At 41.7% G+C, this 24120-nt stretch overlaps 1 protein-coding gene across 1 annotated transcript in view; it reads right to left on the bottom strand.

Annotated features, from left to right (window-relative positions):
• Window positions 1–2607: 2607 nt before the first annotated feature.
• The window catches only part of LOC135084788 (WD repeat-containing protein 7-like), a 149378-nt gene continuing 127865 nt past the window's right edge, over window positions 2608–24120 (bottom strand). Inside the window, exons 22-25 of the mRNA XM_063979525.1 lie at window positions 4355–4521; window positions 3861–3974; window positions 3141–3254; window positions 2608–2835 (exon numbers count right to left, since the gene is read on the bottom strand). Of these exons, the coding sequence (XP_063835595.1) occupies window positions 2608–2835; window positions 3141–3254; window positions 3861–3974; window positions 4355–4521 (623 nt within the window). The remainder of the gene's footprint in view (window positions 2836–3140; window positions 3255–3860; window positions 3975–4354; window positions 4522–24120) is intronic.

The following is a 24120-nucleotide window of genomic DNA, read 5'->3' as shown; positions in this document are numbered from 1 at the left end:
TTAACCTACCATGGATCAGAGTAGACCCAGCTTGGATATAAAGATCTAGGCGATTTCTATCAAGTGAGAAAATTCCACCATCGCGAGTAGCGGGACCACGGTCATTTTCCGAAGTCTGCTTCATTAATACAAAGCCACCAATCAAGGAAAAGTAATGGTCTATCCCCTCCTAAGCGACTCATCTCTCAATTTTCATCTAATAAACTCATTTTGATGACGTTTGTGACTACCTTTACGTTTGATAGTCCAGTGTTAAGGAGCCTTCTCACACTAGCAATGGATCCGTTGAATTCTTGGCAATAAGCACGTCCACTGCTGAACATAGGCCTCCAATGACGTCCACATCGCACGGTTGGTAGCGGCCTGCATCCAGCGCCTTCCTGCTTACCTTTATCAGGTCGTCGGCCCACCTCGTGGGTGGCAGAGGTGGAAGAGGCAGTTTATTGACAATGGAAGACGATGGAGGCTCTCGCTCTGGGCTAAAAAGAAGATGTGTATTCTCAAGTCTCACCATGGTTCTGAAGGACCTCTGGTTCTAAGATAGGTGGTCTTACCACTAGATCACAGAGGCGGCTATCTAACTTAAAACCATGGGTCGGAGTAGACACAGCTTGGTGCAAGCAGCAGCTAGATTCTCCATCGTATGGAGAATTGGAGATATTGAAGAATGGACTGGAAACAACATGTAGCTTCTCACCATAGGTCTCAGCAGGTCAAGCTTGGTCTCGCACACGCGGTCCAGATCGGCCGGATCTCCACCCTGTGAGGAAGCTCCGCCATAATGTAGCTAACCAGGATTTAGTAAGGGTGCGCTTTCTACCAATCAAACTGAGCACAAAATGTTACCCTACTCAGAAGAGAACCCGGTCCTTTAGGTCTCAAATAGATGGTACCACCAGATCACAGTGGCAGTTTATAGACTATGAAAGAAGATTGACGCTCTCGCTCTGAGCTAAAAATAATATGTAGCTTAAATAGAAAGACACGGGTCTTAACGCGACATTTATTTGAGTTCGCCTTCTACCAACCAAACTGAGCACAATATCTTGCCCCACTGGGAACAGAACCCGGGACCTCTTGGTCTCAGACAGATGGTACCATCAGATTACAGAGGCAGTTTATTGACAATGGAAGAAGATGTCGTCCTCTTGTGACGACCAGTGCGACATCTTCTACGTTAATCTAATTGAAGATGTCACACTGTCGTCGCAAATGGACGATGTATCTTCTCAGTCTTACCATAGGTTTCAGCAGGCCTTGTTTACTACTTAAGTTGAAATGGAACGCGAAAATTTAAAATCTTATAGAAGTAGCTTCTCAATCTCACCATAGGTCTCAGCAGGCCAAGCTTGGCCTCGCACACGCGGTCCAGATCCGGATCGAGTCCCCACGCGTGCAGCAACGAGATCAGGATCTGGGCGATCTCCATCGTGTGCGGAGGCTCCGCCATAAGGTAGCTAACCAGGATTTAGTAAGGGTGCGCTTTCTACCAATCAAACTGAGCACAAAATGTTACCCTACTCAGAAGAGAACCCGGGACCTTTAGGTCTCAAATAGATGGTACCACCAGATCACAGAGGCAGTTTCATCATCATCATTTCAGCCACAGGACGTCCACTGCTGAACATAGGCCTCCAATTACTTCCACATCGCACGGTTGGTAGCGGCCTGCATCCAGCGCCTTCCTGCTACTTTTATCAGGTCGTCGGTCCACCTTGTGGGTGGCAGAGGTGGAAGAGGCAGTTTATTGACAATGGAAGAATTTGGAGGCTCACGCACTGGGCTAAAAAGAGGATGTAGCTACTCAATCTCACCAAAATGTTGCCCCACTGTGAATAGAACCTGGGACCTTTAAGTCTCAAAATAGATGGTACCACCAGATCACAGTGGCAGTTTATTGACAATGAAAGAAGAAGGAGGCTCTCGCTATGGGCTAAAAAGAAGATATCGACCTCTTGCGACGACCAGTGCGATATCTTCTACGTTTATGTAATTAAAGATGTCACACTGTCGTCGCAAATGGACGATGTAGTTTCTCAAGCTCACCATGGGTCTCAGCAGGCCAAGCTTGGCCTCGCACACGCGGTCCAGATCCGGATCGAGTCCCCACGCGTGCAGCAACGAGATCAGGATCTGGGCGATCTCCATCGTGTGCGGAGGCTCCGCCATCAGGTAGCTAACCAGGCGGATTTAGTAAGTGTTCGCTTTCTACCAACCAAACTGAGCACAAAATGTTGCCCCACTGTGAATAGAATCTGGGACCTCTGGGTCTCAGACAGATGGTACCATCAGATCACAGAGGCAGTTTCATCATCATCATTTCAGCCACAGGACGTCCACTGCTGAACATAGGCTTCCAATGACTTCCACATCGCACGGACGGTAGCGGCCTGCATCCAGCGCCTTCCTGCTACCTTTATCAGGTCGTCGGTAACCTTGTGGGTGGCAGAGGTGGAAGAGGCAGTTTATTGACAAATGGAAGAAGATGGAGGCTCTCGCTCTGGGCTAGAAAGAAGATGTAGTTACTCAGTCTCACCATGTTTCTGAAGGACCTCTGGGTCTAAAATAGGTGGTCTTACCACTAGATCACAGAGGCGGCTAACTAACTTAACCATGGGTCGGAGTAGACACAGGTTGGTGCAAGCAGCAGCTAGATTCTCCATCGTATGAAGACTGAAGAATTGGAGATATTGAAGAAAGGACTGGAAACAATATGTAGCTTCTTGCCATAGGTCTCAGCAGGCCAAGCTTGGCCTCGCACACGCGGTCCAGATCCGGATCGAGTCCCCACGCGTGCAGCAACGAGATCAGGATCTGGGCGATCTCCATCGTGTGCTGAGGCTCCGCCATAAGGTAGCTAACCAGGCGGATTTAGTAAGGGTTCGTTTTCTACCAACCAAACTGAGCACAAAATGTTGCCCCACTGTGAATAGAATCTGGGACCTTTAGGTCTCAAAATAGATGGTACCACCAGATCACAGTGGCAGTTTATTGACTATGAAAGAAGATGGAGGCTCTCGCTCTGGGCTAAAAAGAAAATATCGACCTCTTGCGACGACCAGTGCGATATCTTCTACGTTTATGTAATTGTAGATGTCACACTGTCGTCGCAAATGGACGATGTAGTTTCTCAAGCTCACCATGGGTCTCAGCAGGCCAAGCTTGGCCTCGCACACGCGGTCCAGATCCGGATCGAGTCCCCACGCGTGCAGCAACGAGATCAGGATCTGGGCGATCTCCATCGTGTGAGGAGGCTCCGCCATAAGGTAGCTAACCAGGCGGATTTAGTAAGTGTTCGCTTTCTACCAACCAAACTGAGCACAATGTTAACCTATTCGGAAGAGAACCCGGGACCTCTGGGTCTCAGACAGATGGTACCATCAGATTAGAGAGGCAGTTTCATCATCATCATCATTTCAGCCACAGGACGTCCACTGCTGAACATAGGCCTCCAATTACTTCCACATCGCACGGTTGGTAGCGGCCTGCATCCAGCGCCTTCCTGCTACCTTTATCAGGTCGGTCCACCTTGTGGGTGGCAGAGGTGGAAGTGGCAGTTTATTGACAATGGAAGAAGATGGAGGCTCTCGCTCTGGGCTAGAAAGAAGATGTAGCTACTCAGTCTCACCAAAATGTTGCCCCACTGTGAATAGAACCTGGGACCTTTAGGTCTCAAAATAGATGGTACCACCACATCACAGTGGCAGTTTATTGACAATGAAAGAAGAAGGAGGCTTTCGCTATGGGCTAAAAAGAAGATATCGACCACTTGCGACGACCAGTGCGATATCTTCTACGTTTATGTAATTGAAGATGTCACACTGTCGTCGCAAATGGACGATGTAGTTTCTCAGGCTCACCATGGGTCTCAGCAGGCCAAGCTTGGCCTCGCACACGCGGTCCAGATCCGGATCCAGTCCCCACGCGTGCAGCAACGAGATCAGGATCTGGGCGATCGCCATCGTGTGCGGAGGCTCCGCCATAAGGTAGCTAACCAGGCGGATTTAGTAAGTGTTCGCTTTCTACCAACCAAACTGAGTACAATGTTAACCTATTCGGAAGAGAACCCGGGACCTCTGGGTCTCAGATAGATGGTACCATCAGATTAGAGAGGCAGTTTCATCATCATCATCATTTCAGCCACAGGACGTCCACTGCTGAACATAGGCCTCCAATGACTTCCACATCGCACGGTTGGTAGCGGCCTGCATGCAGCGCCTTCCTGCTACCTTTATCATGACCTCTGCCACCCACAAGGTGGACCGAAGACCTGGAAGAGGCAGTTCATTGACAATGGAAGATGATGGAGGCTCTCGCTCTGGACTAGAAAGAAGATGTTTTTTCTTAGTCTTACCATAGGTCTCAGCAGGCCAAGCTTGGCCTCGCACACGCGGTCCAGATCCGGATCGAGTCCCCACGCGTGCAGCAACGAGATCAGGATCTGGGCGATTTCCATTGTGTGCGGAGGTTCCGCCATTGCGATGTCTTTGGGTCTCTGCCTCTTGCCTGGGGTGCCTTCATCTGGAACAAAACATAGGGTACTTTTGAGAATAATGTAGCTTTTAGCATCAAGTCCACCTTTTGTACGTTATTTTTGCTTAAATAAATAAATGGATAGTATTCTTGTGTGACCACTATTTACCTAGGTTTTAGGGTAAAAATCATGAGATATGTAAAGGCTTCTAATTTTTCTACTAAATAAGTCCATACAAATAAAGATTTTTTAATTTGTTGACCCTGCATTGTACAAAGATCTATATTGATGATGATGATTTATTTATTTATGATAAACTGTGTGTACATCCATAGCTTGCTACTACAGCTATACTTTCGTAACAATGTACTGTCTTAATAGGCTAGTGAAGTCACGTGCGTGATGGATTCCAATCCCAATGTATGTAAATTGATAACTCTTAGCTATAAAACTTAGCATCTACCATAAATGTTATTAGTTTAAGTTACTAATAAATTATCAACTTATTCTACAATTCAGTTAGATTATTTTGTTGACGTTTGAAAACTTATGATATTCCCAGTCATATCAGATTTAAAGAAGACTGATTTCAAAGGTTATTTTCATTAATTATCCTATTTCATTTTATCATCATCATCAAGTCATTTAGTCTCCATTGCAGGAACATGACCCCTTCTAATTTACCACAGGAAAATGGAGAAAATAACAATGTAAAAATTTATTTCGTTAGGTCAAATGACGTTTACTGTTTGTTAATTATGAAAAATCTAAAACGTTAAAATAGCGGTATCGTTATAGCCAATGAGCTGCTGTCATAGTGACATTGACGTATTGTCAATGTCACACGAGAATCAAACGTCAGAATAGAGGGACGCGCGGAGACGACTCCGCGCGCTTTTGTGCTAAGTGATGAATTGTATCTAAAGTAAGGCAATATAATGTGAAAGATGAGTATCCAGTGTTTTATTTATGAGAATAGATCGACCGGCCCCTAATAGTTCAGAAGTGAGATCTGAAACCTATGATAGTAACGTGATTTCAAAGTGTTCCAGGTGACCAATGCTTCCTGTTATTTGTCACGAATGTTATCACAAAACGCCCACGATTCTATGATTATAATGGAATATGATGAAGAGAGAATGTCAAGGAAACCACGCTGACAAAGGTGTGAGATGCAGAAAAGTATTTAAGTACAAGAAATGATGGACGCAAATTATGAAGATACTCCCTCCGTAACTTGGCTTGTGGTCACGTAAGTGGTGAACAATTTGACTAACGATGGCCCCAGAGCAGGTACGATTTATTATTATTATCGATTATTCCAACAGCAACAATATTAACACATTTCTTTTTTTGAGCAAAATAATGCATGGAAGTGAATGATGCATCAAATGATATAGGTATTGTCAGTCTTTACTGATAAGGCTAGGAATGTGTGTGAAAGCTATGGTATGTGCTCACTTTAATTGCAATGCCTAATAAACTATTTTAGTAAAGCAAATTAAATTGCACGGTGTTAATTTGTTCATGTTTACATTCTGTGAAGAATAACCTGTTGAGATTTAAAATCTATAAAGAATAGATAGAACATGGTCAGATAAATTAAAATAAGTTTGGTAATCATGCCTGAGTAACCTCTTGGCATTATTTTGGAGAAGAATTAATAATTAGCTTTAATAAAGTAAATTGAAACTAAGATCTGTGTTGTGTAAATCAGTTTTAGTATCATGATGTTTCTTTCTTGATGTTGAGTAAATACTACAAGATGAAATAACTTAAAACATTTAGCTAATTGAAATTAAGTAAAGCAGCCAGTTATATCATTGAACATGGGGATTCTTGGTATTCTTATAGTGATTGATACTTCAATTATTGTGAAACATAATTATTGTGTACTCCTGATTACTGTAGATGCAAGACACAAAATTATGTTACATGAAGCTATATTTGAGTAAGGATAATGTTAATATTGAATTTCTCCAACTTATCAAATAATTTCTACTGCCAGTAGTCATTTGGGTTGTATTACTAAAATTGAAAATTAGTGTGGGTGATTAAAATTTATCCAATTATTATTATTATTACAAAAAATATAAAGAATGTGGTACATTTAACTTAAAGGGTATTCTTGTGAACCAGGCATTATTGTTGGTTATTCTCACATGGTGAAAATGATTTTAATCTTGAGGTTATTTATTAGCTGTTTAATAAAAAGGTTACTGGTTGTAGCATGTTGTGTGTGCATATTTTTAGATTTGACTTGAGTTTTAGATAATATGGTGACCTATCTGTCTGCGGGTTGGCCCTGTGGTGAGCAAATCGGTCAAGCACAATACCTGAGTAAAGCTTAACACTGAGCAAGGGTACTCTACATAAGTGATTTGGAGTTGGACAGAAGGTAATGCAATACAAAAGGCATCAGCTGTGATATTTGGTGAGTGAAAATGCAATACAAAAGGAATCAGCTGTGATATTTGGTGAGTTGAATTAATGTTTTATTGCAAGGGTTGAGCTGAGACTAGCAGTGCCACTGTGGCTTGGTTGTTTAACTGTGCTTATTCTTGTCATTGGCATGAAATTGCATACAATTAACTTGAGTGTGAACAGATTTTAATAATTAATTGGCTACAGTCTACTGCTAGACTTTAGAACTTCCCAAGTGCCGCTAGCAGCCTTAAGCAAAAAGTTATTTAAAGTACTTGGGTATTTCTTGTGAATGCTTTGAGGATGGTAACTTCATTGAAGTATTTGCAATTGTGCTGTTACCTAAGATAATAACAAGAAGTTTATTTTGATAAAGTTGCATTTGTGTGTGGAGCAACTTGGTGTTCACCCAAACACAATGTTAAGCATCAATATGTTTCACTTGCATTGTTTTGTTGTCAGTGATGATATAAGTAGTTGTGTTATTCATCTTAATATTTTGATAATGTTGTGGTTATGGGAATGGTTTGAAAATAATAATAATAATGTATATGATGTACTTGTTGATCATACACCAGTGGACATTGTCATGAAGCTGGGCGGACATTGTCATTCTGCGTGAGATGTCCTGATATCTGTGTGAGGAGGACAATATGTGGCATGACATGACAAGCTATGTGGAATGGCCTAATCTGTGTGGGTTTAAAGTGAAAATGTTCAAAGAACCCTAACTAATCCCATAAATCATTAAGGATGATGACGATGGTGTATAGATGTACTGTATGATGATTTCTTGTGTCAGCAGAGCCGAAAGTAGTCAGCGTGCAGAGGTGCGTGGAGTGCAGCGCGCCTAGTAGCGCCAGCTGCAGGTGCCCGCGCGTGGGCGGCGGTGGCGGCTCAAGCGCGGCGGGCCGCAGCGGCGCGACAGCCAGCTCGGTGCAGGGCGGCGTGGTGCGCGGAGCGGTCGGCATGCGGCTGCTCCTGCCACGTGTCCACCGGGTGCCACCAGCTGTGTGTAACATGTTATGACAAGCTATGTGGAACATGTCATGATGATAAGCTGTGTGGGACATGTCGTGACAAGTTGGTTGCGACATGTCGTGATAATCTGTGTGGAACATGTCAAGCTGTGTGGGATGTCTGTGTGACATCAGGAATTGTGAAGATGTCGTGCCTTGTGTGGGAGACATCATGAACTATGGACATGTGACATTGTCATGAAACTATGTGGATATTGTCATTCTGTGTGGGATGTCTGTGTGACATCATGAACTATGTTTGGCGCGGTTAGCGCTGATGCTTCGCGCAGCAGCGCAGTCAGCGCGGGCGCTTCGGACAGCAGCGCGGTCAGTGCGGGCGCTCCAGGCAGCAGCGCGCACAGCGCGGGCGCTTCGTGCAGCAGCGCGCACAGCGCGGGCGCTTCGGGCAGCAGCGCGGTCAGCGCGCGAGCTTCGAGTAGCAGCGCGGTCAGCGCGCGAGCTTCGGGCAGCAGCGCGGTCAGCGCGCGAGCTTCGGGCAGCAGCGCGGTCAGCGCGCGAGCTTCGGGCAGCAGCGCGGTCAGCGCGCGAGCTTCGGGCAGCAGCGCGGTCAGCGCGCGAGCTTCGGGCAGCAGCGCGGTCAGCGCGCGAGCTTCGGGCAGCAGCGCGGTCAGCGCGCGAGCTTCGAGTAGCAGCGCGGTCAGCGCGCGAGCTTCGAGCAGCAGCGCGGCCAGCGCCAGCAGCGGCAACGGCTCGCGCTCGGCGCGCAGCAGGTCGCGCGCCAGCGGGTGCGCGGGCAGGCGGTGCAGCCGGGCGCCGGCGGCAGCGCGGCGCGCCACGACCGGCGCCAGCGCGGCTTGGTGCGCGGCGCGGTCGGCGCAGCAGGAGTCCAGCAGGTGCCGCGCGTGCAGCAGGAACGCGCGGGCGGAGCCGGTGCGCGCGTGGTGGAGCAGCAGGGCGCGCGTGTGGTGCGAAAGGTGGTGGAGATGGCAGAGTGGACCTAGCAAGGTCCCAATACGAGGCGTCAAGTGTGCCTTGAGTAGAGAAGACCTTCGAGGGCGAAGGAATTGCAGGAAGGCCGAACTGTTAATTATGAAAAATCTAAAACGTTAAAATAGCGGTATCGTTATAGCCAATGAGCTGCTGTCATAGTGACATTGACGTATTGTCAATGTCACACGAGAATCAAACGTCAGAATAGAGGGACGCGCGGAGACGACTCCGCGCGCTTTTGTGCTAAGTGATGAATTGTATCTAAAGTAAGGCAATATAATGTGAAAGATGAGTATCCAGTGTTTTATTTATGAGAATAGATCGACCGGCCCCTAATATGTTGGACAAGGGCTTCCCGCAAGGATTTCCACAATGAATGCTGCCCTGTCCGCAACCTTCAACAGATTGTCGGTAAAAAATAGTTTTTTGAAAAATCGATAATATCATCGACACTAGCACATCACTACAGTCAACACGCGTTACAAACGTCTTGACCGTTACAGTCTGTCACTGACCTTGCGTATTCAAGAACAAAATAAAGTAATGAATTATTGGTATTGTTTGCGATTTGTTTTTTGTTGCAAATTGTTTATGATTAGGCAATGCAACAACAGTTAAGTATAGTTCAGTGGTTCAAAAACTTATTTAGTCTACTGCCCACTTAGAGAATAAATTATTTTTAGGGCCCCCCATTTTTGTAGTCAAGAGTCGAGCTCAGTCGATGTCTAAGAGTCTTCCTAGTAGATGACGCCTCCCAAGCCTCTACACAACGACCCGATTTTTTTTTCTGAGTCTCTTACCGCCCCCCTTTAAGCCTGCAGCGCCCACAAGGGGGCGTTATCGCCCACTTTGGGAAAGACTGGTATAGTTGGTCTAAAGTCTCCCATATAATAAACCAGCGACCCGCCCCGACTTCGCACGGGTGCTAAATGTACATTATGTATAAACCCTCCTTTGGAATCACTCTATCTATTAAAAAAAACCGCATTAAATCTGTTGCGTACTTTTAAAGATCTAAGCATAGTACATAGGGACCGACAAAGGAAAGTAAATATGTGTTTTTTTTCTTCTATGTTTTCAACCGACTTCAAAAAAGGAGGAGGTTCTCAATTCGACCCGTATGTTTTTTTTTCTATGTTTGTTACGCGATAACTCTGCCAATTATGAACCGATTTGAACAAATCTTTTTTCGGCGTATAGGTAATACCTCAAGGGTGGTCCCATTTAAATTTAATAATAGAAAAAACAACCCCCAAGGGTGGAAAATTGGGGATGAACTTTTTTATACGCAATATCTCCGCCGATTATAAATCAATTTGAACGATTATTTTTTTGTTGAATAGGTATTATCAAAAGGGTGGTTTCATGCGAATTTGAAGAAAATATTTCACCCCCAAGGGTGGAAAATTGGGGATGAACTTTTTTATACGCAATATTTTTTTTTTTTTTGTGTTCACGCATTTGAAGTCGGTTTTATTTTTTTAAAAAGTTATTTATGCATAATAATATGTTTTTTTCATGTCAAATAATGTTTTTTGTATCGATCTGTGATTGGTTCGTGTGTCACCCTGTGCATCCACGCGCACTGTGTTGAATGTTTGTGAATACGGGCGAAATACACAAGTTCCTGTGAGAAAACCTGAGTTCTGTTTGATACCATTGACCTTCATTTGTTAAAAAAATTCAAAATACCAAACGGTCACCCATCCATGAATTAGTTCTACGAGGGTTGCTTAACATTAAATATCATGTGAGATAATTACTAGAGATTATAAAATTGTAATAAGCACATTAGCTATTGTACGATCGTCCGGCCTTGCCCATTCAAGAACAATACAGACATTACATGTAAAGCCTGATTCACACTAGTAACGCGTGTCGTGCTGTGCGTGATGAAGTTATTATTGTAATGTGAATGAAGGCTGTGGAGTTTATTACTATGGTAAACTACTTGATGAAAGCCTCCCCTAAGGTGTTGAACTAACGGGGATCTCTTTGCAGCTGCATTCTCTTAGGTGCAACTTCGAACTTATCCTATGTTCTTCTGATTAAGTCAATTGACAGAACTTTTCCTCAGGACGAACTTGACCTTCAGGCTGGTTTTAGTGTAACGCGGACTGTCAGTGCGGATCGCTCTGCACAGCCGATCTGTATGAACTGCTAGGGAGCGAGCGGTTCCTCCGGACCGCATTACTCTAAAACGCTCCCTAGAAGTTCATACAGATTGGCCGTGCGGAGCGGGTCCGCCGCACTGGACGGTCCGCGTGACACTGCCAGCTCAGCCTCACTGGTTGTTTTTTTTGGCGGTCAAGCTGTAGATCCTGGCTACACAGAAGTTGCAGCGGTGGGAACGAGAGCTTAGCTAAATAAATGCTTGTGTGATAAGAGTAGGAGATCGTACGGAATGTTGAATCCTCTTCTACAAACGGCATAGACGCCTCAACGTGACAATGAGAGCGAAACGACTGAGAACTGAGAAGAAGAAGAATAAAATACCTATTGTTGTGTTCAATACTGTATCTCATGTTGATAGCCCAATAAATAAATAAATAGATGTAAGGGGGCATGGTAATAGTCGAGAGGGCGACGGGGTTCGATTTCGAATACTCAATTAACTAATGCGCTGAGTTCGAAACTCAGTGTCGAATTAGAAATTCACGCACACAAAGTAATCAAAATATGTGCTCATTATCCACTGCGGTATTAGTACTCAATGTTTGAATAATCTTTAAAACTATGCAAGCAATGTAAACTGTTTACATTATGACGTCGCTGCTGTCATCATTGCTTTCACGAGCAATGTGTTCTGTTTTTGGGCATATTGCTGCGACACCGGCCCCGCCCCCTTGTCACATCTCCCTTTAGTTTCTGTGATCTGTGAGTTCGACACTAACATCTTAGGCATTGGGCTACTGTCGCTTCACTATCTACAATTTTACCCAGCAATCCAAGGCCCATTTCGTTTGCGCACGAAGCGTGGTCTATTTTTTGACAGCCCCACCCAGACCACATGATGCGTACGCGCAGATTTATAATGCTTGAACAATGCTAACGAATGGTGTTGCAACTGTAATGATTGACCGCCTATTTATGAATTGTTCAATTGGGCAATTGTTCTTTTGAAAGGCTGATTTGGGCGTTTTGCAAATTAAATTGTATATTCATTTTTAGGAGTGTACAACGATAAGTGTTTGAAATGCTTGTTATAGCCCGACCAGGAACATAAAAACCCTCGCCATGTTGCGGAAAACTAATGGTACTAATTTCTTTTAATGGCAACAGTAACTGAAAACTTCATTGACATGTCACCTTGCATGTCAGTCTATTGCTGTCAAAGTGTAAACAAACTTTATTTTAAATGTGCGCAATTGATTTTGTGAATTAAATTGCGAAAATCTTTTTATAGTCCTGAAAGAAAAGTGGTTCACAATGTGTTAAAGTATTTGTCGAAGAGAAATATTAAGGGTTCGGACAATATTTTCATTGAATAATGTTTCCGACAAAGGTTGTCAAATTGACTGACATGTTTATTGTATAGTACAGTCCACTATGAAAATTAGCTGTGGTTTTGTTTCAACTACCTATTTTAAAAATTTTTGTCACTTTCTAAGTGTTGAATTTTATGGAATTGGGAAAGAAGTACCGAGTTTGAAGCGTTCATGAGCAGACATTTCAGTTGAATATTCAAGTTCTGAATTTGATTATTGATGAATAATAAAATAAATCCTACTAGCTCGATTGATGGTTTCATTTAATTTATTTAAACCAGGTTACCTATAATAATATTTTTTCGTTAATTTATGAAAATATCAAATTAGCCCGTAATCCTGAATCCTGATACATAAAGTTAGCCTATTAATTTAACACAGGTACGACTGTACTCAGTGTTGCACTATCAAATGCAATTGAAGCGCCTCTATGCCAGGGTTTTTATGTTCCTGGTCAGGCTATACCAAAGATTGTTCTATAGGTATAGCACTACTGAGTCAGTGCCTGAGGTATGGAAGCGGCACGGGAGGGGGTTTTTGAGACGTCAAACGTCAGCGAGACTTCTTTTTTTTTTCTTTTTTTTTATATGGCAACCAAACCTCTCTGGGAGGTTTATTTCTGCCAATGTCGAGTGAAAATTGACATAATTATCAATAGAACGTGGGTGTTTCAGTTCTATTGATTTTTCATGGATTCCGTGGAGTTAAGTATGCCCGTAAGCAGGTTTCAAGACGCCACCGGGTCCAAAACGGGTTGTTCATACGACAACCCACTCGACACTCGATGCGCGCTCAAACTCGAAGTATTTCAATGTTTTTTGTAATTTACCACTTCACTGCACTTTAGAACACAAAATAACACCAAATTTGTACACTAAAGTCCATTAAATAATAAATTGAAACCATTAAAATAGATCGACCATGCTTCCCGTTCAACTACCCTCCACGGAATCCCCAGCGAGACTTCAGATCCTTTTCGTATTTGTATGTCATAATATGTCAATGTCACCCCTCCCGTACCGCTCCCATATGACAGTAAAGTAGTCTTGTCCCGTCTGTAGGAGTATTTCAAAGTATTATAGGAACTACTGACGATCTGGTGAAGGTCGCAGGATGCACCTGGATGCAGGAAACGCAGGACCGGCAGTTGTGAAAATTCGTGAAAATTGGAAAATGTGCAAGTTCTTTGTCCAGCAGTAGACGACATTTTAGCTGAGCCGATGAATTCAGATACATACGATATAAACATATAAACAGTCTCAACCGTGTATTTAAAAGTACATAATAGCGTAAGTAAACATTTCCAACGCAAAATCGCGGAACTAATGTCAAATCAATTACGTATTAACACCGGTGATTTGTCTTAAAATGGTGTCGGAATCACGATGTGGTTATCGTGTCTATAGCGATAAAATTAAATTGCCTGATAATAAAAAATATGCATGCCGGAAATATTTACTTACTATTTTGGGTTTTGTGTTTTTGACGCTTTTATTTGTAAATATGCAGGTTATGGCGCGAGCGAGCTGATCTCCCCTGGCCTTTTGTCCCTGTGTCTGAGAGTCCTCCACCTGGACATGAGCTCCCCTGGCTTACCTGGAAGTCTTTAAATAGACTTCGGACGCAGGTTGGCCGTAGTAAGGACAGTCTGGTCAGGTGGGGATTCTTGGATAGCTCAAAAATGGAGTGCAGACCAGGCGCGGTTTTGTTTTCCAGTCGATGAAGCACATGATGTCGTGCCCTGAGTGCCCGAGCAACTGCACGCAGGAGGATTTAATGAATGCTGCTGACAACGCCACTCTTGTAGCGGAGTTTTGCGCTGACACTGTGTAGGTTTGTTGTCGACACGATAAGAAGATTTGTAAATATGTATAATATTATTTCATCATCAACATCGGGTCATTTAACGATTTTAAAAAACAGAAACGTCAAAGCGACATATGGCGCGATGCAGTGCAGACGCTGCATAGATCGCCGCGACCAATGACAGGACGCATTGATGTGAACTCATCGCTACAAATTCATACACGCTGTCTGGTCGCCATCGCCATCGTCATCGTGCACGCCGGCTGCACGCGTTGGTTTGGCCGAACCTTTAGTTACTGTATGTTCGCAATAGCAATAGCGCGTATTTGTTAGCTCGAGACTTGAAGATAAATCTAATTAGTTTATGTAACTGCCAAAGTTTATTGTTGTCTGACAAATTGTATGCTCTTTGAGCGAAACATAGTGATACTACCTAATGTAACATGTCACCATTTTACCTATGATTCACAATAAATGATTTTGTATTTGTATTTGTATTTGAAATTACACGTAATCTTACATTACACCCTTCGGGACCCGGCTTTACGGAGCTCGCTTAGTAGTTAATAAGTTCAAAAAATGTATATATTTTTAAAGTTTGTTATATAAATATAATAATATTTTATATAAGTCTATTAATAACTAAAATAAGCATGTAAGAAAAGATATACCTACTTATGTAAGTAGATTGCTGTACCCAACCGGGTGTGCATAGTTACCTAAGTCACATAGTTTTAAGTTTCTTAGTGTAAATGTATTTTATTGCAATAAATAAATAAAAATCGACAATGTCACAACTCTCCTCTGTCACAACTCTCCTCGGTCTCCCCTAAGTACAGATACCTTACTTACATTAAGGGCATTTCAATATTACACAATATGGGTCATTCGTTCGGCCAATCGTACCCTGCAGGCCACAAACTGTTCCGCGTTGCGAAACAAACAACAATACAAGCAGATATACCTGGCATTAGCGATTTACCGTGTCTTATGCAGTTCTGGCACGTTAATTCATACTATAGGTCTACCGATTAGCTGAGTGACTGCCTGAGGTTTAGGAGCGGTATAGTCTGGTCCATGAGCACGTAGAATTTTGTCCAATGACCCCAAGCTACCCATCCTTATCGCTCGCGCGTAATTATGTTGCTATCGCGCTCGCACACTTACTGCGGGTGCCAGTCGCACAGTCGCGACAGCAATATAATTACGCGCGAGCGACAAGGATGGGTAGCTAGGGGTCATTGGACAAAATTCTACATGCTCACGGGCCGGGCTTTAGACGAGGTTGTTTTTGTGACGGTCATACTTCAACGAGATCTGAAGATCTTCAGATTTGTATGTTCTGTCACGTCATAATCTGTAATGTCAATGTCACCCCTCCCGTGAAACTCCAATACCTGTAAACACACGATGAAGAATCGTCGCCAAACGTATGAAGCGACTTTTACCTTGATTTTTTAGTAGTTTCGCACGATTTTCCTTCGCACGAATGTGCGAAACGTCCCCTTTCAATAATATTTTTTTAGTAGGCGTTTCGCCTGGATGTATCAAAAGTATTAAAAACGGGTGCGAATCGACCCCTTTGAGAACTAGTAATCGCATACTACTAGTTCAAAAAAGAGTCGATTCGCACGCGATTTTAATATTTTTAATACATACTAAAAAAATTGTTATTGAAAGGGGACCTTTCGCACATTCGTGCGAAGGAAAATGTAGGGTTTTGATCAAATAAAGAATGTTTTCTTGATAAAACAACCAGTTTTATTGGGAATTCACAATCGTTTTACAATTTGCACGCAAAGAGAAAAAACAGAGGCGCCACAGAGAGTAGCGGCCAGAAAAGGAACTACTTGGGATGCGTTCCATTTCTATCACCCACCCCAGAACGCAATCCCATTCTAAATACACAAAACAAATGTTTATCTACTGTTGTACCCTTAGTTAATATATCAGACACATTTTCTTTACCTTTTACATAACAAAACTTTAAACTTAAACTGTTAACATGCTCTTTAAGAAAGTGAAATCGAATGTCTATATGTTTGGATCGCGGTAGATAACAGTCGTTAGCAGTAAGCTTGATGGCGCTTTGGTTGTCGCTATAGATGAGCAGCGCGCGGTCGCGTCGCCCGCCGAGCTCTCCCTGCAGCTGCCGCAGCCACAGCGCCTCCTGCGCCGCCGCCGACATGGCCATGTACTCCGCCTCGGCCGTGGAGAGGGCCACGGTTTGTTGTTTGCGCGAGCCCCAAGAGATGGCGCCACCCTGCAAAACAAAAATATAACCCGTGCAAGACCTTCGGTCCCGGGTGTCGCTTGCCCAGTCGGCGTCACAGTAGCCTGTGATTTCATCTTGACCATTCTTGGTATAAATTAGTTTGTAGTGTTTTGTGCCCTGTAGGTATCTCATTACTCTTTTTACAGCTGCCCAGTGTTCAGATTTAGGTTCCTTATTGTACCTACTGAGGGCATTCACAGCAAACGATATGTCTGGTCTCGTTCCCTGAGCGACATACAGCAAACAACCTATTGCATGCTGATAAGGACAATCATATGTAGCTTCATCATTGTTGTTGAATTTCAATCCAGCTTCTATAGGAGTTTTTACTGGTTTACTGTTAGTCATATTGAATCTTGATAATATTTCATTTATGTACTTCTCCTGATCTAACATTATTGTATCTCCATCTCTAGTTATGTTGAAGCCCTCACATTGCTTTGCAGAACCCAAATCCTTCATATTCAATTTTGTACTTAGGTTTTTCTTCAGTTCTTCAGTATTTGCTGGCAGAGAGCTGAAGATTATTATGTCATCGACCCATACTGCAAGAAAAATTCCTCTATTGATGTCATAATAAACACAGGGATCAGTCTTTGATTGTTCTATTCCCATCTCTTTCAGCACTAGGCTCAGCTTAATGTTCCACAGCCTGCTCGCCTGTTTGAGACCATAGATAGACTTGAGTAAGTGGCATACCTGGTTTCCTTCATTATACATCTCCGGTTGTAACATATATGTCGGCGCGCGGTGCGCAATAAATTAAATAACTTAATGTTATAGTTCTCACAACACTTTGAATGTGTTAGCTAGTTTATTGCTATGGAATTTTAAGCAGCGCCAAAGCTCTTATGGTCAGAGTTAAGTGCGCGCCTGGGAACGAAGGTGACATAAATCTCCATGTTGCCTGACGTAGTTGTGAACCCGTTCAAGTGCAGTATTGATGGATTAATAGCTTTACAAAAACTTCAGGTACAGAGCCCTGAAACGTAGAGATTCTGGGACTCAGTCTTAGAGTCATTGCACATTCGGGTTTTGGACGTGGTGGTGACTGGGCGTGGTTCACAAATTCGTCAATCGCTCCCAATTTATTAAGTCTAGGCGTCTCTAGCTTTGTTAAAGTAATTCAGTAACTTTGATCTTTCTGTTAAATTTAACTGTGGACAATATTGATTAAATTACGAACCAGTCTTTACATTCTAGTCTATAGTAAAGTTAGTCGTTTATAATCAGTGATTATAATTAGTGTTAGTATCCACTCGCACGTGTTCCCTATACGCCCACATAGGTAGATAGTATGAATTCAATGAGAGACCCTTCTGGTGCCGTCCGAGAGCCCGACGCTCCGACATCAGAAGTGGGATTCCGCGTCGCGAGTGCGAAATGGCGTGGACTGTCCGCGTGTCCAGGTGAAGACAGCTTCTGGTAAAGTATGATCATCAGGAGCTGAGTAGCATCACCGGGCCTGCACGGTGGTGGAGATTGCTGCATACGGTCAGTCGTTCCATTTTTATTTTGACTTTGAGACTGCTTTTTCTTTGAATAGAGAAAATGTTGTTTTAATACAATTTCTGGATGACACATAATGTATGTGGTCACTTGCATGTGTAGTCTCAAGTCTGTTTTGATACTTATGTGATCGATTGTTGATTTGATACGTTGTTTTGTGATTTTCGTGTGATTTCTGAAAATAGGTACTATGTGGTGGTAACTTATTATTTATTGATCGTAATTTTTCGTACATTGAGACGGTTCGTAAAATTTAGATTGTAACTCAATAATATGGCTTTGACACGATACGTGGTTAGGCAATAATAAAATAATTATTACCACTTTTTGCCTGACTTTGCTCGAGTTGCACCGGCTGTTGTAAACTCGAAAGATGTTAAAAAAAATAACGAATGGTTAATTTGTGTGAAGTAGGCACACCATCTGATCGTGCTAAAGTTAATGAAACAGATATACTATGAAAATTTAAATAAAATGTATACTGATTACTGTGTCAAAATTACATGAAGGATAAAATTGATTAATAAAAAAATCCTACTTTAGAATAGACAAGTATTCTAAGTAATGGTAAAATTGAAAGTTGATATTTTCAGTAAATTGAATGTTTTTGGATCGGCCATACAGATCATTTAATTTGACTTATTTAAAGAAATAATGATAATCCTACCAGTAATACTTGGTACTACCACTGAAAGTTATAAACTATTAAAAGGATTACTTTTCCGCCTTCCAAATTTTTGGTTCTATTACTTATTGTTGTGCAATTACCTGAATTTAAGGACCCAATCTAAAAGCGCTGGTGTGGTGGAGCGGTGAATGAATAAAATTTGTGTTTTATTATCATCATAAAACGTGTATCAAAAATTCGATAATCTCAAATAGAATTGTGACTCATGTGTCTCCTGAAGAGGCGCTCTCCTAATGCTTAAAGGGTGAACAACCACCACTGTTGTTTTATTGCTAGTTTAAATAAGGAAATTGTTCATCTATCTAGCTATACATTTGTTGTTTGCCACACTAATGATGAAAAGATAAGACGGATTTAACACTTTCGTGGACAGTAGTATCCACAGATGTTAGGTGTTAACTCAGACCTTCTATGATCTGAGGGTGTTAAGATTGATTTGCTGAATTAGTCACAGTGCACGTATAAATTCAGTACGCCTTACATTTGATTTTTCATACTGTTAGGTACAAGGAAAGTCATGTTTTAGTGTCAACGCAAAAGTAATACGATAATAGTACTGTCATCTAGCGAATATTTTTCGTGATGCATTTTAACACCTTATGCAAAAAAAATATGGGCAGCGTATGAAATATTTTGGTGTCACATTAGACGTCATTACTAAACGTGTACCTACTGTTTGCCTGTATATTGGCTATTATGACTTTAATGAAAATCGCAATACAGTTTCCAATCCTTTGAGAAGTTCACTTTCTGTTTTTTTACAAATCTCTAGGAAATGTAAGTAACTACATTCCATTTCATAATAATTATGCTGACATAATGATGTCATACTTCTTATGGAATCCATCGAACAAGGGATTTTTTGTAAGGAGACCTTGTTTGAAACACTAAAGCTTTGAAACCAAAAATCAATAAAAAAGGGATCGTTTAAAAAAATCTTAAGTGAAGTACTTGAGTTTTGGGGTCTCATGTGGAGGAATTCAATCGTTAAGTACCTACCTACCTACTTAACCATAAACATTTTCGATATTTTTTACTAGCTACGATTTTACACTTGTTTTTGACTGCAACTTTTTAACAAATTACTCGCAATAAAGTTGACTTCACTTAATTTGATAATAATCAAATTACTGAATGTCTGGTATTATGCACCGAAAAGATGCTATTTTAGAACATTTCTAGTGCTATCAGATTGTTTCTAATTAGTTATGCCATATTTTCAAGTCTGTTCCAATCCAAACATGGTATAATTCGTATTTAGGTAAAAATAAACAGAGATTTGAGAAAACCAAGAACGCATTTCAAAATTAATGTTATTGATTTTGTTTAAATAAGAAAATCATGATAACTGGATTCATGTTAGACCCAAACTATCGTAACTACCTATTTAGGGTCGTTGAATTCTAGTTGTTATAACGAATTTGAATAGAAGCAATGTAAAAATGAAAATGCATAAGTATTCTCAAAAATATTGACATTGTTATTACACTCGGTTCATTCTTGATGATTGATATTGAGTTTAACATCGTTAGTATTTTAAAATAAGTTAGTAGTTTGTATTTAGGGCTACTAGGATTACTAATATTAGATTTGACATTTCCTTTTCTTTATTCTAATCTAGAATTATGAAAAAAATAATTGATTCTGTTGTAGACATGCCAAAATAGTATGGTGTAGTTCAACAATTTCTTGATTCAATTACATTTTTATCAGTTGTCGCTCTCAAAAAACTGATAGGTTTTTATGAGCAGTACCTATCTAAAGTTTGGGTGCAAGTACTAAACTTTCTGATTCCTTTCTGTTTTTAATTTTGATTTGATTTTAATTAAATTTTGGTTCAGATTAAATTTTAATTAAATTGTGATTAAATTTTAAATTTTTATTTTAATTACATTTTGACTTTGATTAAATTATGATCTTGATCAGATTTTGATTTTGATTAAATTTTGATTTTATCTAAGTTTTGAATTTGAATTTTGATGATGATTTTTTTTATTAGAGTATGTTTTATTTTGATTTTAGTCTAGGACTGGTCGTGTATGAATCATTTTTAATGATAACACGGTTAGTGACGCCTTGTACAACCTATGTAAGTAGTGTGTGATCTTTATGTACGAGTACTTACATTATGCAATAAAATTATTTAATTTTTTTTTTGATTTGAGATAATGACCGATGTGATTTTAAAATCATTAGTCAGTTGTTTATAGAATTTATAAATATGCTAACGATTGCTATCGAGTGATGCTGAAATATTACGTCCCCACAGAGCGAGAAATAGTCAGGTTTAGCCGTTGTCGGCGCTAATGAGATTGAAAGAGTTATTATAAGAAAGAATATCAATAATGATGATATTGTTATAGTATCTTTTGACATTTTAATGTTAGTTATGACGAAAATTATGGCTGGTTAACATGACTAAGAGTACTCAGGGCCTTGTCTTGTTGTCGATCGTAGGTCATATTCCTAACCCAGTTTAGCTGGTCGGAGACTGCGCGGCGATGATGAGTAATGAGGTCATGGGTTGGGCAGTTGATTGAATTTGTTTCGATAGCTGCTGATCGGTCGTGAGTACCGATGGTGGGGCCATGAGAGTGCCTTTGTGATCGGCCATGAGAGTGCCGTTGTGTTCGGTCATCTATACCGATGGTGAGGCCATGAGAGTGCCTTTGTGATCGGCCATGAGAGTGCCGTTGTGTTCGGTCATCTATACCGATGGTGAGGCCATGGGAGTGCCTTTGTGATCGGCCATGAGAGTGCCGTGGTGATCGGTCGTGAGTACCGATGATGAGGCCATGGGAGTGCCTTTGTGATCGGCCATGAGAGTGCCGTTGTGATCGGTCATCAATACCGATGGTGAGGCCATGAGAGTGCCTTTGTGTTCGGTCGTGAGTACCGATGGTGATTGGCCGTGAGTGCCATTGTGACTGGCCGTGAGTGCTGGTGGTATCGGATGGTGATTCCGATGGTCGGATGCGTTCCGATAGTGCGTGACAGTGTGTCGCGGGTATTAGTTACGTTAACCTTGGCCTTAGTTTTGGTTGAAATTTGACTATGAATATTGATTGACTTTAAGATTCTAGTTGAAACTAGATTTGTTCTTGATTAAGTTGAAAACTTTGTAGTTTTGATTTGAATCTGTGGAGACCTGACATTTTGCTGTACATGTACCTTCCTACTCATAGTGGTATTGTAGGATAGCCGAACGGGACTTTAAGTTACATGATTGAGGTTGTCATAATTATTACATGACGACTTAAATGCTGATCCACACGAGGACGTGTGAGAGTCAGGATCGCCGTGTCGGCGCGCGGTGCGCAATAAATTAAATAACTTAATGTTATAGTTCTCACAACACTTTGAATGTGTTAGCTAGTTTATTGCTATGGAATTTTAAGCAGCGCCAAAGCTCTTATGGTCAGAGTTAAGTGCGCGCCTGGGAACGAAGGTGACATAAATCTCCATGTTGCCTGACGTAGTTGTGAACCCGTTCAAGTGCAGTATTGATGGATTAATAGCTTTACAAAAACTTCAGGTACAGAGCCCTGAAACGTAGAGATTCTGGGACTCAGTCTTAGAGTCATTGCACATTCGGGTTTTGGACGTGGTGGTGACTGGGCGTGGTTCACAAATTCGTCAATCGCTCCCAATTTATTAAGTCTAGGCGTCTCTAGCTTTGTTAAAGTAATTCAGTAACTTTGATCTTTCTGTTAAATTTAACTGTGGACAATATTGATTAAATTACGAACCAGTCTTTACATTCTAGTCTATAGTAAAGTTAGTCGTTTATAATCAGTGATTATAATTAGTGTTAGTATCCACTCGCACGTGTTCCCTATACGCCCACATAGGTAGATAGTATGAATTCAATGAGAGACCCTTCTGGTGCCGTCCGAGAGCCCGACGCTCCGACATATATATGTCAGTGTCTATGTTTCCTTGTAAGAAAGCAGATACAGCATCCATCTGATGTATCTGTAAATTATGTTGTGCTGCTAGTGCAAACAAATATCTGATGGAAGCATACCTCACTACTGGAGAGTAGATTTCCTGGTAATCTATGCCTGGCTTCTGCGCATAACCTTTTATGACCAGTCTTGCCTTGTGTCTAATTATATTTCCTTGTTGATCAGTCTTTGTTTTGAATACCCATTTGCTTGACAATGCCTTTTTATCAGGTGGTAGGTCTACAAGCTCCCACGTGTCGTTTTCCATCAAAGATGCATACTCTTCATCCATTGCCTTTTTCCACTCACAAGAATGTGGGGATGATAAAGCTTCTTCTACATTTTGTGGATCGGAAACACTCGTATAAAGGCATAACAATCCCTTCTTGTCTTGGTGATCTTTATTACGTGGCCTCAGTGTGATGTTACTTGTTGGTTGTACCTGCTTCACAAACTGTCTCGGGGGTTGATAGCTGTCATCAAGGTCACCGGTGTCAGTTTCATATTCACTCGAGTCTTCGGCTCCACTCAAGATAGACCCAACAACTGATCCGCTGTCTTGAGGGTTGACAGGCTCCTCTGGTGAATTGCTCTGTTCAGAACTGACATGTTCCTCTGACTTGGCCAACACATCTTCAGTGGGATTAACTGAAATGGAACATTCATTAGTTTGATTCACATTTTCAAAGAAAACAACATCACGGCTCTTTGTGACCTGGTGAGTCTGTGGGTTCATAATGCGATAACCCTTAGTGTTTTCGCAGTAGCCCACGAAAATCATCTCGGTTGATTTTTTATCCCATTTTAAGCGTCGTTCCTTGGGTATGTGTACCATCACCTTTGAACCAAATATCCTCATGTGCTTAATTTGGGGTTCTTTTCCTGTCCACATTTGGTATGGTGTCACATCTCCTATAGCCTTAGTTGGCGATCTATTTATGATGTAAGCCGCGGTCGCCACAGCTTCAGCCCATATTGGTTTCTCTAGGTTAGCAAAAAACATCATACACCGAGCCTTCTCTACTATGGTCCTATTCATCCTCTCGGCAAGTCCATTTTGCTGAGGGGTGTAGGGGGTTGAGGTCTGGTGGGTAATCCCACAGCTAGCTAGGTACCTTTCAAATGTAGTGTTGCAATACTCTTTCCCATTATCGGTTCTTATGGCTATAATTTTATAATCTAACTGATTTTCTACTTTCCTTTTGAAATCCTTGAAAACTTACAACACATTTTGTTTATCTTTAAGGAAATAGATGTGAACCATTCTTGTGAAATCGTCTATGAAAGAAATGAAATATTTCATACCTCCATAAGATGCAACTTCCATCGGCCCGCACAGGTCCGAGTGTATCATCTCCAACGGCTTTGTTGTTCTGGTACCTACATGTTTGAAAGGCAACCTTGTCTGTTTCCCCTCATAGCAGGCAGTACACTGAATGTCTTTCTGCGGATCCTGTGTTAGCACAACCCCCTCAGCACAGTCAGGCAATTTCTTCAGAGCTGAAACATTCAAATGGGCCATCCGAAGATGCCATAAAT

Source organism: Ostrinia nubilalis, chromosome 27 (genome assembly GCF_963855985.1).
Source record: "Ostrinia nubilalis chromosome 27, ilOstNubi1.1, whole genome shotgun sequence".
In the NCBI taxonomy this organism is placed as follows: domain Eukaryota; kingdom Metazoa; phylum Arthropoda; class Insecta; order Lepidoptera; family Crambidae; genus Ostrinia; species Ostrinia nubilalis.
The sequence above is the reverse complement of the archived record's forward strand: the minus strand, read 5'-3'. Positions and strand labels throughout refer to the sequence as shown.